This window comes from Desmodus rotundus, chromosome 2, assembly GCF_022682495.2.
Source record: "Desmodus rotundus isolate HL8 chromosome 2, HLdesRot8A.1, whole genome shotgun sequence".
NCBI classification, from domain to species: Eukaryota; Metazoa; Chordata; class Mammalia; order Chiroptera; family Phyllostomidae; genus Desmodus; species Desmodus rotundus.
Window position 1 is genome coordinate 5,639,770 of NC_071388.1, and position 18,413 is coordinate 5,658,182.

Here is an 18,413-nt window from a genome sequence, read left to right on the forward strand (position 1 = left end):
AGGGAATGGAAGCAAGAATGACCTAGGAGATAATCCCGAAGACCATGTGCGTGTGGTCAAAATGGAAGGGGGAAAGAGGCCGACTTCAGCACCTGGCTCAGGCAACCACAGAACCGTGCGTAGAAATAAATAATACAGGACCATGGGCAGGTTCGGGGGGAGGGCTGCAACCAGGGTGACACAGTCCTGACTCACTGTCAGGAACCCTGACTTGCAGGCCTGTGTCTGCATCAGTAAAGAGTCCTGTTGTTGTAGGACACTGATAGCTCGTCAACACACCTCATATGCAGGTGCATTCTTTTTGAGACCCAGTGCTGCTTTCCAGAACTGGAAGATTCCAAGCTCCCTTTGCTTCCATTCATTCATTCATTCATTCACAAACATGAAGCCCCTGCTAGAACCTAGGCATTGGCATATACCAGATAAGATATGCTAGCTCCCATTCCAATGAGAGGAAATGGGGCATGATGGATATAGAGCTGGCTTTTGAGTCAGATAGACCAGGATTTAAATATTGTCACCACTACTGACTAGTTGTATAGCCTTAGGCCAACTGATCTGAGTCTCCATTTATTTATTTATTTACTCCAGGGTTTACCAGTCATTCTGAAATGCAGAGTTGAGTATATGAACTACCGACACAGCATTGATTAGGTGTCCATTCCCAGCGAATGGTAGCTGTGAATCTAACAGTTACTATTGAAATTAGAGCTAGACAAGTAAACAAGCAACCCCACTACACAGAGATCAGTGCTCTGGGACACAGAAGCCCAGGGGGGCATACAGGGGGGAGACACCTAACTCACAGGAACAGGGAGAGAAGCACTCACCTGGGATGGGCGGTGTCTCAAGAGATAGACATCAGGAGGCAGGTGAAGAGAGGGGCAGGACGTTCCAGCAGATGGCCAGGCGCATGTAAAGGCATCGAGTCAGTCACTGGAGCACCAGTCCATTTGGGTCAGTGTGAGTGTCTTGGCAGGCAGTAGGCTGTGTGCGGGGTGGTGGGTGCCAAGGTTAAAAGGCAGGTGGGACGAGCTCCTGAAGGGTCTCACATGCCACGTTTGTAAGGTTGGAAACTGAGGCTTTGGCCTGTAGAAAATGGGGCCACTGAACCAGGCAGCTAAGGAGTGCTTTGGGGAGACCTCTGAGGCTGTGTGGTGGGGAATGCTTCAGAGGGAGGGTGACTTGAGAGATGGACCTGCTGATGAGGCTCTTGTGGTCACTGAAGAAAGGACGTACATCTAAACCAAGGCGGGGGTACTGTGAAGGGAGAGGGGATAGTGTCAAAGGACATTGAGGTAAACTAGGGGTGTTCAGTATCTTTAAGTGCCTGAAGGCCTACAGAGGAGGGGAGGTGGCCTGGGCAGTGGATAATGAAGCGAGGCTGTGGGCCGTCCCAGGGGAGACCCTAAACCATTCCTTGACTGTTGGTCCGGCAGTGATGAGAGAGACCTGGGTTGGAGACCCAAGGTCTAGGCTTTCTGAAGGTAGCTTTCCGATGCTCTGTGGGTGGGTACAGGAGTGTGTGTTCAGTGGAAACGAAACAGTTTGGGGTATGGGGACTTGGAAAAAATACCACTGAAAGGACTGGAAGAAGAGGAGGTGTCTAAAATGGCGATGAGGAGCCAGAAGAGTGGGGAGACTTTGGAGAAGACCCTAGCGACAGTCTGCAATATTACGAAGTGTCCGATAAGAGGAGCACTACACCGTGCCCGCCAGCTGAGCTGTTAGTGACTCTGATGGAATGCAGTGGGTGAGGACTTACTCCCGTGGGCTGAAGAGTCACCACACAACCACTGCGGAAATGGAGGCGTAGTAGCATTTCTTTCCTCCTCAAAATTCTTCTCTATACCCGTTGATTCTCTTCCCCAAAGCTCGGCTTATGGTGAAAGGCATTCTCTTCTCAGCTGAACTCCTTGTCTCTTCCCACAACCCAAACAGGTATGTCGGCTTTGTCTTTCATGAGTTTCATTAGTAAAGATCAAGAGGAAACAGGAAATGACATGCAGAACAAACAAGAGGACACTACTGAGGTCTCTCAACCAGGGTCTCATTTCCAACATCTCCCCTGAAAACCAGGTCTCTTGGCTGAAAATAGAGATTAAGATAAATCCAAGATAGAACATTAAGAATAGGCCAACTAGGTTTCATTCAGGGGCCAGCCCACCTCAAGTGGCCAATTAACAGCCCCTTGGAATTTTCTCTCCCATCCTCTCCATTGTTTGTTAAACATGAACTTGTGATCTTGCTTAGATGTCGAAGCGTTAGAGGCGGAGTCCCGCTGGGCTGCACTATGTTTGCGTGGACCGTGGTCCTAGATTCAGAGGAAGAATCTTTCTGATTCAATCATACATCACTATTCATTGACGCCAGTTACACAGTCTAGAAGATACAGATATTTGAAAACGTATTTGCAGCCACTATTGTGTAGCACAAACTGGCTCAGACATTAGGCTAAAGCATATGGTTCAAATTAGACCAAAGTCGCCTTTGTCCTGGGATGTACACACATGACTTGCTGGGTGAGCTTGCAGATTAGGAGAATCATTTTATTCATCAATAATGCACCAGTAATGTGCATATGTTGTGTGCTCTCTCACAGATACTCATGGAGTGCTGTGTGTGTGTGTTTCATTTTCTCCTCTTCCTTTGGTCAAGGAGCATTTGTGACCCACTGACGCCCAACACCAGTGTCCCATCGGGTGAGGGTGCATGGAGGTAGCTCGTATTAGCGAGAAACTCCCAACTTGCCTCCTTCCACTGAACATTAGCATCACTAGGTCTCTGACAATCGGGAGTGGCAAAGACCTCGGTTTCCAGCTATGCTTCTCATAAAGGAAGTTTTCAGATACAAGCCAAACACTGGAAAAGAACTGCCAGCTACAGGGCTGTGTGTAATACCAGGAGGTGATTTATAAACAGTGCTTTAAAAAATAGTAATAAAGTCAGCTAGTGACCTTGAACTTCCTCCCATCATTAAAGCCGTATGCCCTGCAATCTTCTCAGAGGCCCCTTCTCAACAGAGTTCTGGTAGAGAAAGCAGCCTTCACGACCACCACGTGTTCCTTTCCTGGGAATGGGTCACCTCCTCTCCCAGCATCTCAAGTGGAGCTGGTTATGGCGGTTCTGTGGGAGAGATGAGGCCAGCCCCCAAGGCTGTCCGTGTTCTGTGCTGCAGTTCAGGCAGGGAACAGTGGTGGCAAAAGGCTGACTGTGACTCACAGTGTGGCCCCCTCCCACCTCAGCCTCACATGGCCTGGGAGCCTGTTAGAAGTTCAGATTCTCAGAACTCAGCCCAGACCCTCTGAATCAGAATTTGCATTTTAATAGGATCCCCACGGATCCTATTACTAAGCATGGACCTAAAGGAATGGATTCAGACTTCTGCAGTCCCCCTACACAAACACTCTCGTGCACACGCATGCTCGCACACACACACATTGAGTACACATGCACAACACATTTGTTGTGCTGCGCTAATATTATGTACATTTTTAAATATGCACAGCATATAAACATTTAAAAGGCTGCAGTTGAAGCCACACTTGCAGGGTTCTATTACTATTACTTTCTTGCTGTACCCTCTAGGATTCCTGTGGTCCAGCACAGCAGAGGTGCCCGTTCTAAGAAGCAAACAGAGAGCTGAAGGCCTCGTGGAACATGAAATGCACTTAGAAAGTAGCTTGTTGGGCTAAACAGAGTATATGATAGCTCAAGTGCTGATCAGTTTGCTCAGTTTAAGAAATGTAAAGCCCATTTTCTCTTCAAGGTAGAATATTGGAGGATATCCTTCATGCTGTGAATCCAAACAGGAAGTCTAAATCTTTATTTCTCACTCAGTCATCCAAGTCAGTGAAGTCAGTGACATATAGGGACCCCTCCCCATCCTCCCACCCCCATGGGCCTAGTTTGGAACTGGCTTCCTCTCTGGCCCATCCCAGCCCATTATCTTCAAATGAGCTCTGCCAGTTATTAAGCTGGGAGGGCTCCACATTCGTTGGAGCGGTGTCTGCCTACCGTGTTTCTCCCTGAGACATCAGTGTCAGGCCCAAGCCAGCATCAGTGTGCAAAGAGGGACTGGGCACCCAATCACAGAGCTTTGTTTCAAGAGCAAGAGAAGTTTCGAAGCAGATCCGTATAGCTGCACTTGAGTTTTATTGTGAGGTGTGGACAACGTGTGAAGGGTAGAAGGGAGGAGTGAGAGGCAGTCCTCCTCGAGGCCGGAGGGGGCGACACTAGAACGGGGCCTTCAGGGGTGAGCGGGAGAGTGTCAGGCACCGGGCACAGGGCACGGGGTCGGGAGTAGGGTACAGGGGCGTATCTGAGCACAGTGCTGCGCAGGAAACCTGCTTTCTCAGCGTTCTCCTGGGTGAAGCGCAGGCTCACCCAGCTCGGGCAGTTAAATGAAGCCCCGTGCTGACACAGAATAACTGCGCACTCACTGACCCCCGGCTCTCGGGTTTGCGCAGTTGAAAGGTCTCCGAGGGGAACTTCTTTCCCACGGTTTGGCCACCGCAGCGTGTGGAAAGTTGCTCCTGGAGCAGAGTGAGTACTTCTCGTTTACAGTAAAATCTAGAATGTTTGGGACTAGTCCGGGCTAGGGAAATTGAATTTTCAGATTAACTGCATAAAAATGGAAAATCTGATTGAAAAACCTTCCTAATTTCGTTTTTCTCTGAAGAGATAACTGCTGTTCACATTCTAGAGGCATGTATTTCATTTTAATCCTGCCTGGAGAGAAAATCAAGGTGATGCTACTGAATATTCAGCTTTATCGGATGCCTTTTGTATTTAACTTAACATGTTCAGCTTTTCCATGATTTTTAAAGACTATGTAATATTTCAGATTATAAATATTTTGTGAATTTAAAATCCTTTCTATATTTTTGGTGATCGGGTTAGTTTGACTGTTTTAATGTTATAACTAATATAGAGAACAGGCTTCCACATAATCTGACACATGTTTCTTATTCATTCTTAGACCTACATTTATGGGGTCAAAGAGTATAAATCATTTTCAACTTTGGGTAGACCTTGTCAAATTGCCACCAGAAAGAGCTACCTACACCAGATGACTCTATCAGACACCACGCGGGAAGCCGTTCATCTCTGTGTGCTTGTCCGCATGCACTGCTGGCATGGTTTCCAGAAGCTCTGATTGGGGACGAGCTCTATTTCTTGGGCCTGTGGCTCCTTCCTGGTCTCATTTGCCAGTGCCCCCTCTCTGCTGGCCCAGGGACTGCCCTGATTCTATGTCTGCTTACATGCCTCAAGTCCCACTTGCAGACCGACAGGACAGGCAGTCCTCCTGGCCAGTCCTCTAGCAAACATTAGACACATCAGACCCAGGGCTCGTCTCTGCTCAGGTGTCCCGGGCCACCCCGCACACCCCCTCAAACCTCACCCCCCCCACCCCAGGCTGGGCCCTCCCGCATCAGCGTCAAGTACTGAGCGAGGTCCAAACCGATAGACTATCAAGACACCCAAACAACGGGCTATCTGATAACACACGAATGACTTTTGGATTACAGAGGGAGGTCCAGTGTCCTCTGAATCGGTAAACGACCACCCACCCCCGCCACCTCATTTCCAGGCAGCGATGTCAGGAGTCATCTCTGAGACCTTGTCTGACTGTCCACCCTCACCACAGCACCCACCTGCTAGAGGTGCCCTTTGACTCTGGCTGGGATGGGGGGCGCAGCACGCCTCGCTCCCCTCAGTCTGCCCACATGGCCCTTGTCCTGGCCACAGCACTTGAGGCTCGGACGCCTGGAGCACCTGTCAGCCAGGCTTTCAGCGTGGCTGTGCTTGCTGCTTTCCAACCCGTTCTCCTACCGGGTCAAACACGATGACCTCGAAAAGCAAGTCTGACCCTGTCTCTTCTGTGATTCGAAACCCGAGGTGCTTCTTTTCCTAGGATGAAGGGACACAGTCTTCACGGAGCCCACGGAGTCCTGCAGGGCGTGCCCGTGCCCTGCACTCCCGCCTGACTCTTCACCAATCTCCCCTCCTCAATATCCAGTACTCCTGTGAGCTCCGTGCCTTGGCAAATGCTAGAGGTCCCTCTGCCCAGAACGCTCATCTTTCTCTCTCCTAGCTGGCCTCCTAACCAGCCACGTAATTCTGTACATGTCCACCCTAATGCCACCTCCCCAGGGAAGCCACCTTGAACTGCAGACTAGGGCATGGTATACTCCCCACACTCTGTTCTCTCATCCATCCTTGACCTCCTCCCCAATTCTCCCCACAACCGTCTTTAAGTGACTCATCTAATGGTTTACTTTATCAGACCCTCCACTGCCCTGTTGTGAGCTACCTAAAAGCAAGGGCCACATCAGCCTCGTTCTCCGCGGGGCTCCAGCACCCTGCTAGTGCTGAGCACATAGCAGGTGCTCAACAAACTCTCCACGTACAAAGGTATGGATAAGTGTTGTTAAAATGTCTTCAAGTAGTTTTTCAGTAACACATTTTCTTGAATTGTATATTTATAAAGACTACCATTTGGGGGAACAAAGGTTCTTGTTTTACAAGAACTTTCTGTAATCATATTACGACCCCTCTGCTCTCGTCTGTGGTGAATGTAATTTCCTTTTGTAAGTTCTATGTTGTGTGTTTTGTTTATTGTAAACACATAATGATAAGAGCTAGCTCATATAATGAGTGTGAGCAGGCAGAGTTTTATATATTTTAACCTCACGTGATCCTATCATGCACAGGAATTATTATTATCGCTATTCTGCATATGAGGAAACAAAGTCTCTGAGGGGTTAAGTTGTTCAAAGTCTCATCACTATGAATAGAAGCAGGACCTTGTACTCTTGACCTTTATCCTACGCTGTCTCTGAAGAAGTGCTGAATCTTGGTGAAGGACAGAGGAGGTCACATTCCCCCCTGACTTTGGCAGGACAGGTGGGGTTAATGGAGAAGGGGAGCGAGAAGCTTTGGGAAAGCAGGAGCGGTTCGGGAAAAGGCAAGTCCGCACGCAGGCTAAGTCCTGAAGCCATCAGGCTGGAGAGGAGAGGGAGCCAGGGCTTGCAAGGGCCTTTTGCTTCCCAAAGGTGTTCGGGATCTACCCTGTCGGCCGCGGGGGGGCCTCCGGATGATGGGTGGAAGGGAGTGTTGTGTGGTGACACCCTCTAGGTGGGCGCGTGTTCTGTCTCCTGGTCACGGCTGTAATGAAGCCGTGGTGACTGAAAGTTGCAGGTGACTGAGCAGTAAGTTAACAGTGACATTCTGGCTTCCCAATTCTGAGGCACATACGTGTAAGGCTATAAAGATAGAGGGTTCCGTGTGTATCTGAGCTGTCGTTTCCTCCTTCGTTTCCATGTCGGGAGAAACTGCAATGATTTCCAGAGCAGGGCTGTTGTGACATCTCCCCCGGGGAAGCTCCACGAGCCCCAGTGTGACAGTCCCTGATCGCTCCAGTGCACAAGGCGATGTCCTGGGGGACAGACAGGGAATTAACTGTGCTCTTCACTGGGACGCATGCTCCCCACTGCTCTTACAGAAGAAACGGTAGCTGGAAGGCTGATCATTAAAAAAGTCAAGAGGGTGTCTGTGGGGAAACTGGTCACGAAGGGTTCCCTAGGTTAGCTGATTTCTGTGATGCGTATCAGGAAGGCGGGGAGGCCTCCTTCACAGCGGGGTTCAAACCCAGGTCCGAGGGGCCTGGAGAGGTCAGGGCTGGCATTCGGAAGGATCTGTGACCTTGGACGGCAAACAATAGAGACAGTTTCCTTCAACCATCTCTGAGTAAACTTACTACTTGTGTGCCTATGAGAGGTGACACACCGCCATCACAGCGGCCCCAGCTGTGACTTCGTCATTGTAGAAATCACAGGATTTCCACACCGCAGCTGCTTCAGAGATCTTTAACACTTCTGCTCGCCACACCTTCAAACTGCTAGCTCCTACCAATGAATGCTTGGAAAAAAGCACAATTTTGGTTTTTAAAAATATTTTAAAGAGCATGTTTTTAAATGATTGGTGTCTTTTGTAATCATAGTTGTTTTATTTTTATCTAGTTAAACAGTTTCTGAAAAGGCAGACACCTTAGCAGTCTGCCAAAAAGGACCATAGCCCAAGAATGGTTAAGATGCCCCCGGCTAAAATGTTAAAATGAGACTGGCTTACTGGGCTTTCCAACACCTGGGGTGCGTGAAAAGGCTGCCCTCTCATCCCACAGTGGCTGCATTTATTGTTGGGGTTCCTAACACTGAGAAAATCTGGGTTGTGTTCTTCTAAGAGTATTGTCTGCACATGAAACTTGGTCCTTGAGTTTTTTGATTTTCTGAGCTACTCTTGAGCATAAATGTGCTCTTCTCTAGGGATGCCAGATTTAGTAAATAAAAAATCTAGCACTTCTTTACATCTATAGATGAATTTAATTTCTAGTGTAAGTTTATATCAACTAGGGCAAGGGACATACTGGTACTAGATAATTAGTTGTTGTCCATCTGAAAGTTAGTCTTAACTGGGCATCTTGTATTTTACCTAGCAACCCTAAAAACACCAAAATTGGGAAATAGTCCTCTCGCTAATTAACCACAGATGGTTAGAACATGTTTTCTTACACTGTTTACTGATGGATGTTAGTGCTCCCAAAGCCCTCAGACTTTGATTGGATGTGAAGGAAAGTATTTTGAAGTTTGAAAATTTCTTATTATCACTCAACGGTCATAAGCGTCTATGTTTTCAACTTTGGGACAAGCAGACGACTCAGAAATACCGCCAGTCCTCAAAGCAAATTGACCGCAATCCAAGAATTCCGGTATGCACTGTGCTCTCCTGAGACCCCGCGATATCCAGTTTCTGTATCAGAGCCACGTGGTCCAAGTTGAGACTGACAGTGAAGCTGAGTTTCAAAACTTGTTGACACTCGTCCCGTCGTGAAATAACTTGGTTCTAAATCAAGCGAAAGTCATAAGTTCCTTTTCCTGGGATGAGAGTCCAATTATGATAATAATGAGCATAGAAATCACTACGGAGAATTCCACCCTCATATCCAGGTGAATCACACCAAGGTCCATTAATCATCGGTCAGTAGAGACCAACAGTTCCAAATTCATTTTAAACAGAAGAAGAGTAGTCAGAACGGAGCCAGAAAAACAAGCCAGCCTGAAGTCGGTATGTATATCCACAATGTGGTGCTCTTTCTATACGTCTGTGTCTTCCTTCTCGTAAACAATATTGTAAATGCGAGACAGAGAAAACGTGAGTGGTTAGAGCTGGTGCCTTCGCTGTCTTAGTGAGTGAGAGGTTTATTTAGGGGAAAATCAGGTTGAGATGCTGCAAATCCTATAACGATGCCTTGTGAAAAGTCAGAGATCTGTCTCAAGCAACTTTCCAGGGCAACGATAACAGCGAGAGAAAAAACGACAAGCTTGCTTGCTTCCTGTTTTTGCCTTCCTTTTTGAGTGCTCCAGCTAAGACCGGTTGGAAGTTTCTTGAAGTAGAATATGCTAAGTAAAATCCTTGTGTCTCCGGGAGGATGGTCTGCACAAACAGACGCCTCCCACTCTGACTTCCTCCAGGTTGCAAAGGACGAGCTCGCACACTCTGCGCTTCCTCCCCCTTCTCTAAACGGGACTGCGGTGAGCGATCCTCTCTGGGCGGCAGGGGAACTAATCCAGACAAGATCTCAGGAGCTAGTTAAAGAACTCTCTTTGCTGAAGAGAAAGTTGGGGGAAGGGCGTTCGGGAGGCTAACGCAATCCAGTTCGTCTTGTGTTTTTTTTCCCCCCTCAGACATAAATTTTCCTGTTTTACCAGTCACCTCACAGCAATGCACGTCCAAGCCACGCTGTGATTAGAGGGGGAATATGCTTATTACCAAGTTCTTCACATGTCGGAGCACGGAGAGGCCAAGGGCGGTAAACCAAAGGAAATTTCCATGTGCTCCTCAGCTGCTACACATTCCTGCTCTATAGGAACGTTAGCTGTTATTAAGTAATAATGTTCAGCTGAAGCTGGCCACTCGTAACAGCAGACAGATGTATGATGTTTTATTTGGGTTAGCCAACTTGCTCGCAAATAAAGGGCCTGAAATTAAACTGTCTTTACAAAAATATTCAGCAAATGATACCTCTGACTTATTCCTGTGCTCAGATTCTTTGCCATGGAAAATGGAAAATGAGTCTCCCATTGAACCCAGGATCTGTTTAAACTTGTCTTTGCCGAGTGAAGAAAGGTTGATGTTCTATGGAATGAAAAAAATTAAAAAAGACTGCACTAAGGAGTAAAGGGTATAACTATGCAGACCACATTTAGCAATGGAAAGGGATTTTTTTAGTACTTATGGAATTCAAAACAATAATAACAGAATGGAAACATAGGCAAAAAGGCTAAATATTTGACCACAGAGGCAAATTGGATCATTAGACGCTCCCAGGCGATGCAAAAATGTGGAGTTTGTTTTAAAAGGAGGACTTGTTGCTTTTCCAGTGGATAACAGGGCAAAAGAAAGACCTCGCCGATTCACCAAGTGGTCACGGGCCGACTAGCCACAGCAGCCTTTGGGAAGTTGGGTTCTTTGTAAGACACAGGTTCTTGGGCAGCCCTAAGAGATTTTATTCAGCAGCTCAAGGGTGGGGGGGGGGCGAGAACTGGCATTTCTAATGAACTCCAAGTGATGCTGATGCTGTACTTGGGGGGTGGGCTCCTCCTCATCTGTGCTGCCCTGTGTTCCGTGTCCAGTGAGGGGGGTAGCTCATCTCAGGGTATGTCGTGACAACCAAGAGCGGTACCTGCCTTTGAAACGGGTTAGCCTAGCCATGGGCTCAGTGACCTTGACCAAATCACTCTTTGATCCTCTTTTCCCCCAAATATAAAGTTCAGTTTAGACCAGATGGGTGCTCTTCAAAGTCCTCCCAAAGGTCAGATGAATGCCAGGTATGGTGACGCAAGTGTCTGTGCTATAGGACTTCTCAGAGCCTGCAAACGTGGTGTGTGACTCTCCAATGGGCGCAGGCGGGGCGGCGTTTAGAGGTTTGGTAGGGAAAGCTTCCCACAGTCATCTGAGCACAAGTCTCTTTACCTGGGCGACACCTGTAAATGCCACACACCAGGGAAGGCCAAGCAAGAGGACGGCTGAGGTCCTTCTGGCTTCAGCTCTCCCTGTCCCAAAACCCAGGCTTCCTGCTCAGGCCTCCCGTGTTTTCTAGGATGGTGGTACCCACCATCGCGGTAGAAACTTCAGAGCTGTCTTCAGCCGATTGCTTTCCTTTTCCCAGAAATCCTCATTTATCCCCCCAAGCCAGCATGCCTGATCTTCTGTCCCCTGGGACACTTCTGGCTACCTGGAAACTCTACCCTGCGGCCACTGTTGTTGTCCATTTAACCCCATGGGCTTCTGTTCCTCCTCCTTTGTTGCCAGGTAACAAGCCTAAACTTTTAGACAACCCAGCTTATGTGCTTGTGAATTTCCCACACAGTCTATCTCACTCATTAAGAGGCGAATAGTGTGGTGCATAGTCCGCAAGTGTGGTCTCCAGACTGGCAGCATCAGCATCCCCCGGGGACTTAGTAGAAATGCAGATCCCCAGGCTCCACTCTAGACAGACTGAACCAGAAACTCCCAGTGGCTCCCAGCTACGCGCGTTTCAAGACAACTCCAATGCTCCCTGAACTTCAGAGAACAAGTGGTATCAAGGTGAAAAACAAGGACTCCGGATGCAGACCCTGGGCTATGTCACGGCTTCCAAACCTGGGGTACAGGAATGACAGCAGTATGTCCACGTGGGAACTCAGTTACTGTGTGGCACCTCTGCAAGGCCTGGCACAGGATAAGCAAGGACTCAATCACAGCTACTTCCCTCTAGTGGATACCAACACGTAATGAGCAGGAACTTACGCTGTACTGCAGAGCACGCGTGAAGAGGTGCCCTCCGTGAGTAAATGTGAGGACAGTGCTCAGACAGGAGCACAGCTATGGGGACAGACAGATCCGTTTGCCGACATGGTCTTCCATGGATTACCTTTACGAACTTGTGTGAATCGCCTAATCTCTCCGAATTTAGTGTTTTCATTGGGAACATCGAGAAAAGACTCTTCACAAGGCAAAGTGAAGGGTTAAGTGGAACGCCATCTGTAACTGCCTTGGAAAGTGTCTGGTACCTTCTAAGCACCCCCCCTTCTCCATTGAAAGCTGGCAATGATGTGGCGACCTGATGACAATGACCGCCAGCACGCCCAGCATGCCTGTCATTGCAGAGCATGAGGCCACTGTGTCCTTAACCGAGGGCTTCTTGCTCCGTAGAATAGTCGAGTAGTGGTATCTAAGGCCCTATACCTTCCCCTGAAAAGTTGTCTTCTCAAGATAAAGTTAAATACTGATTTAGAAGGATTGAATGAGAAAAATTATTCCACTCGTCACTTCTATGTTCTCCCTCTTCCTATTGGAATCTCGCTACTTTGGGTTTCTTTTCCTATTCCATTTAGTCAAAGACCAATATTCAGAGTTTACATTAAGGATATGTGAAGGCTTTACATGTTTCCTTTAAATCCAGTAGCTTGTAGGTCAGGCCATCATCCTAAGATACAAATATGCAGAAAGGGTGTGTCTGTGGACAGACTTTTATGAGGCTTTGTCTCAGTGATAAACAATTCTAAGAATTCAATGACTTACACTGGCAACAAAAGTTTTTTCTTACCCATGTTACATGTCCACTTTGGTTCAGCCGCAGCTCAGCTCCATGTGTCCCCTCCTCCCATCCCCCAGAAGCAGGAACAGCCCAACCGAAGCTCACCTAAGACAGTGCCCTGACGCCTCTGTTTCAGGCGTGGTGTGAGTCACCGAAGCTCACACTCCATTGGCCAAGCAGTCACATGACCACATTGGACTCAAAAGGGTGAAGACACACTCTCCCACAAGAGCAAGCCCAGGGAGGGACTTTGTGGACAGACCCCACAGAGCCTGGCAGCCGGTAGCTGGCAGTGACAAGCAGTCAGCCACGAAGACACAATGATGACAGCCCTACCCACAGGTCCCAGTTCACGTCTTGTAAGCACGGGTCATCAGGACAGAAGGAACCAGGTCGGGAATGTGCCATCATCTCAGATGGTGCTTCCTCTTCCACGGGGAGGAGAACGACGACTGGTTCCATGGCCTCCAGAAGCTGTCCCCTTCCAGCCACCCTCAGCCCTCCACAGCCCGAGGGGAGAGAGGGGCTTGCACAAGGCAAGAGTAATTTCCCCAGCAGGTAAGCAGCAAAGGGCCACCCTTTGGAATCTTCTGAGAGTCAGCTTCGGCCACCTCGTTCTGCTTCAGTGAGTGTGTTCGTTCCGGAGGCCACCTGGGTGAACCATCCACGTCCTCAGCTGACATGGATGAAGTCAAGAAGTGGCTGCAGAACAGGCGGAGCAGCCATCGAAGCGAGTCCTGGACTGGTCTGCAGAGCAGGGAGGAGGGGCGGCGGGCCAGCAGCTAAGGCCCCTCGTGCTCCAGTGGCCGTAGTCACAGGGTCTGCAGGGAGGCCAGTTAAGCCTCACTGAGTTTATTTCCAATTACTCTCAGGCCTTCTGAGTTCAGTGAACCTCAAGTACCTCTTGTCAACCATTTCTTTTTCGACTTAATATTTAAACCTGTATATCCATAAAGGGAAGTTTAATCCACGTATTTTAGATTCATAGCAAAAAATTTTTTAAATCACCAAAAAATTGTTTTGTCAGGAATATGTGGCATCCAAGAAAGCTTTTCAAGCAGATTTTCTTACAAACAGGAAGATGTTTTGCTAGAGCTTTAAAGTCAGATCCCCACATATTCTAATTTTAGCCTAGAAATCCAAAGTTACGGTTTGATCCCAATTTCATTCCTCCTCACCCTCTCCACCCGGTTTGAAGGCACATAGAATGACTTCGCTTGAAGCCTGAGAACCTCCAGGTTTGGGAAACTGCCTCCACAAGTTTCTATTACTTATTTTTTCTGGAGATGCTAATGCTTTGTTCAACCACCATGGCACACAGAACGAAGTTTTTCCCAGAACAGGAAAATTGAAAACTTCCAAAATTTGCCTCAACAGCCCTTTCAGTTTTTAGAATGTATCGGTTTTATACTAACTAGGAAAAAAAATCTTTAATACTTAAAAAGTTAATACTTAGCATTGGTCCACCAGGTAGTGGGCATTCATCTACAAAGATGGTGTAGATTGGACATTCCGAAAACTAACAAGCAGATGTTTTCAACGCCTGTTTTCAACACGTGTGCGACAGTGTTATTTTAGAATGCTGAGGGGAACTGGGGGTTGGGGGGACTCTGTCGATACCATCTAACCACCTGTATATCACAGCCTGGTGGTTCTCACCGTGTGTTCCTGAAGCTGCAGCATCACCTGGAAACTTGTCACACATGCAAATTCTTGAGCTCCACCCCAGACTTACTGAACCAGAAACTCAGAGCTTTCCAGGTGGTTCTGAGGCTGCTCAAGCTTGAGCGCCTGAGTCAGGGTGCTGATGAACGTGGGCTCAGGAGCTTGCCAGGGGCTCTGCTGTCACATGCCAGCTGTTGAGAATTTGGGTGTTTCTGAACCTGTCTGTGCCTCAGTTCTCCCCTCCTGGGGGTAGCGATGGTGCTTGCCTCACAAGGTTGGTGTGAAGGTTAAGTTCACACATAGAAAGCACTTAGAACAGTAGCTGGCACGTGGCCTGCTGTGTCCTTTTGTAGGATGAGGATGGTTATTATTGATCTGGAGCTTTAGGATTACTTACTTGGGTCTTTATTTTATTATTTAGTTAGTGACATTGTTATTATTCATTGTCACCTTTCCCACTTTGGACCACTTCAGGCCCCGTTCCGACGATACTCACTTCTTATTTGCATCTGTATTTCTTCTAATTGTTCAGTGGCTTTCGGGCCATGTACAGGCTGATTTCTCCCTGACGGGACAGCGTGTTGCAGCTCACTCTGGCTGATTTCCTCGATCACCCATTCTTAAAAGGGCCCCCTTCTTGGGCAGAATTTTGTTCCTTCCTGAGGTTGGAGATGGTAACTTCCTTTCCATTTTTTTCGATTCCCGTTATTTTGTCCCCAGCACTGGGAGTGTCGTTCTCCATACAGCTAATTACCTTTTTCAGCATGCCTACTTTTTAGTTGTTTCCAAAATATCTTCTTCTTTCCTTTATCTCCGGAGAACAAATGCTATACCGCATAAGCCTTAAATGATTCATGCCACGTACATTTTGTTGGCTTGCAGAACCAGGGAGTCATAGTGATCTCTCCATTTAATAATTTCAAGGACTTCAGGAAAGATAATGCATTTCTAAGCACTGCAACCCTAACCCACATGTTGGAACAGTATAATGCAAATGGGAGAAATTAGTACAAAGCCTAAAGAAAACTCCTAATGGTTTGTATGTGATTTTGCTTGTTTTAGGGATCAGGAGAGGGGAAAATAGCAGAGAATATCTTTTATCACTCCCCCATCCTTAGCTTTTGGTAGACTCTGATATTTCCTTAACATTTTGGAATTGGAGCCAAGGTAGAGTGCAGAATCACCAAGGGGAAAAAAAGGCAGTAACATAAGATTATGTGGAATAAGAATGTCTATCAACAATGAAATAAATGTCATTGAAGAAGTCTGCTGAGGAAGAAAGTACTGTCAACTACATGGGGGACGAAGTGTCCGTGATACAGCAGGCACCGAATGAGGTCGATGCTGCCTCCTGATGGAAGAAAGAAAGAGGCTGTTGGCCAAACATACGAACACCCTGGGAGAATCGAGTGTAGAAGAGGCGACATAGGTTGATAACTGGAACTCCTTAACTGGTAAACATAACTATTGTAATTATTTACAATTGTTGCTGGATTAGAAAAGAAGTATGAGGTGTACGTATGCCTCTCTGGGTCGGACAGATAAAAATGTGTGTTGGGGGGTGTGTGTAGCTTAGGAAGAAGCAGTTCAGGAAGGTGGGCTGTCAAAGACCCTGCTGGCTCCACACAGATGGTGTTAGACTTTGGGGGTCAGGGTGGGAGCGCTCTGGCCTGGCTTCTGCAGACTCTGGGCCTCATTCTTTCCGCCACAAACCATCTCTGTGATGAATGGAAGTCGTTCCAACCTCCCAGGTCTCAGTCACCATGTTTGAAAAATGTCTGTCAGATGCCTTGGTTTTGACAATCCTTTCAACTCTAATGTTCTGTGACTCAAGAATAATAATGCACTTCCACAGGCAGTAAAAATATTCTAGACTCTTCCCTTCCAATTCTCACTGTTTACTTCCGCCGCACTTCCCCTTCCTGCCTCCTGTTTGCCGGCCAGTTGACAGTGGGCCTCAATGGGGGTGAGTTAACCCTCTTGCCAGGGTGGTTTGCGATTGAACTCCCTCCAGAGGGTGGGGATTCCACAGTGAGGGCTTCAATTTAGTCCTTAAAACACTCTTTGAGCCTTTATTCTGGCACCATGCCAGATTACCAGGGATTGGAAATAAATGCTAGGGCCCCGGGCCCTGGGGGGGAATTGTTAAGGGTCAGTTTCACTGGGCCAGTTGCTTTGTAAACACCTGTGAACCCCACGTGTCCCTCTCTCTTTCAGGCGACAACAGAATCCCATGGTAGCCAGGTGGGTGAAGGGGAGCCGGGACGGTCTACCTGCCTTGAAGAAGATGGCTTCTGACCTGCTGAGTAAGTGACCAGGCAGTAAACTGCAGGCACAGGGTGTCGAGAGGGAGGGAGAAGGTGTTACCTGGGGAGGGCTGTCTACCAGCTGCTCTCTTCCAGGGAGAGATGCTAAGCCCAAGACCCACCCAGAGGCTCGGGGGCTTCTTCCTACACCCTGCTTGCCAGACTCTGATGGGAGGCACTATCGGTGTTGTCAGCTCCAACACCAGCCACACAGAAACACAGGGGGAGGCCTGAGAGCAGCGCACCCCCTGCTGGCTCTCTGCCCCTCCCAGAGAGGGTAGAACAGGAGCTTCATGGCACTGCCTTCTTTTGAACAGGGCCAACTGTGCAGGAGCTGGTGGCCCGGGGAGCCTGGGGCGGTGCTTGCACCTGCAGGATGTCTGTGCAGTGCTCACACGCGAACACTTAAGCCTCTGCTGTCATTTTGGTGGATTGCATGGCATGCACTTTCCCTGGCAGTTTTTTTTTTTTTTTAAGTGCACGTAGTTACTGGTCTTTGGCAGCTAGAGTCCTGAGCTTGACTCTGCATGGGGCGTGCCAGCATGGCATGGTCTCCAAACTGTCACCTTGGTCCCTCTCCTCTCGGTCACTGACAAGCGCTGCTGAGTGTCCGATGAGACCCATGCTCATCAATTATACCCTGTACTCCTCTTTTATTTTTTTAATCCTCACCCAAGGATATGTTTATTGATTTTTTGTAAGAGAGAGAGGGAGACATCAATGTGAGAGAAACATCGATCAGTTGCCTCCCGTACGCTCCCTGACCAGGGATCAAACCTGCAACCTGGGTGTGCGCTCTGACTGGGAATCAAACTCACCTTTTGGTGCACAGGATGACACTCCAACCAGCTGAGCCACCCAGCCAGGGCCCTGGGCTTTTCTTTTAAATGATCCCAGAATAAGCGGAATAGGCTTTAATGAGAAAAATAAATTCTGAGTAACGTATGGCCCTTCTTTGCAATGAAAATAAAAAAGTGACTTGCCTTTCCAAGAAAAAAAAAAAAAGATCATTCCAGGGGACAGTCAGTAAAGGGCACACTCCTGATACTGTAACAGGAAAACTAAGGAGCCCAACAGACCCCCTGCATCCTCAAGTGTTGGTCCGTGAAGGACACGGTTTCACTTTCCTTGAAGGGGTTTGCCCAGAGGATTGTTTTCCAAGCTCCTAATTGAGGTACCGCTGCTCGGGCAGCGAAGCTTATTGCATGAATCATAGACCACTGCACACTGGCTCCTTTTTATAGGGGAAATTAAAAAAATTTTTTAAATGCCAGTGAGGTGGGAACAACAAAAAGCAATCCATGCCAACCAGGTAGAGTTCCCTCTAATCACTCCCATTATCTTTTCAAGGAATGTAGGGGCCATTTATCTCAGTCACCAGGCAGGTACTATAAGAGGCTGGGTGGCCTCACTCCCAGCTTGCCTCTGTCTGGGAAGCAGCGTGAGAGCCCGGCCCTTGTTCCTGGTAGGTCTGCCCTCCCCGAAGCCTGTGTGTGTTTGCTTGTTCGTTAACTCTTTCAAATGCATTCCTCTGCTGGTCCGACGTAGTTCTGAAGAAGTAAGGCTGGGTTTGTGTGCCATGCCTAAATGTCATACCTCAATGTCATGCCTGGCACGGTATGGGAAGAGTACTTCTAAGAATAACCAGCATATGCATTAAGCCATTAATCAAGCTTAATCATTCACTATGTGTTTGTTGGAGGTTTTTGATAACTAAGTCTTTTCCAATGTAATCAAGACCAGGAGACATCATGGATTCCAAATTATTCATTGGGTTAGAGGCAAAATAAATTGCTGTTAAG

General features: G+C 47.9%; 1 protein-coding gene across 7 annotated transcripts in view; it reads left to right on the plus strand.

Annotated features, from left to right (window-relative positions):
* Positions 1 to 18,413, plus strand: part of KCNJ15 (potassium inwardly rectifying channel subfamily J member 15) — a 75,643-nt gene that overhangs the window by 48,725 nt on the left and 8,505 nt on the right. For 4 of the 7 annotated variants that reach the window (XM_045195808.2, XM_045195823.2, XM_024559745.4 and 1 more), the window contains one exon: positions 16,523 to 16,611. In XM_045195808.2, coding sequence (XP_045051743.1) covers positions 16,539 to 16,611 — 73 coding nt within the window. In that variant the 5' untranslated portion in view covers positions 16,523 to 16,538. Of the gene's footprint in view, positions 1 to 4,431; positions 4,546 to 9,104; positions 9,127 to 15,634; positions 15,760 to 16,522; positions 16,612 to 18,413 lie in introns of those variants that run through there. The other 3 variants (XM_045195816.3, XM_045195830.2, XM_045195837.3) reach the window with 3 other exon arrangements.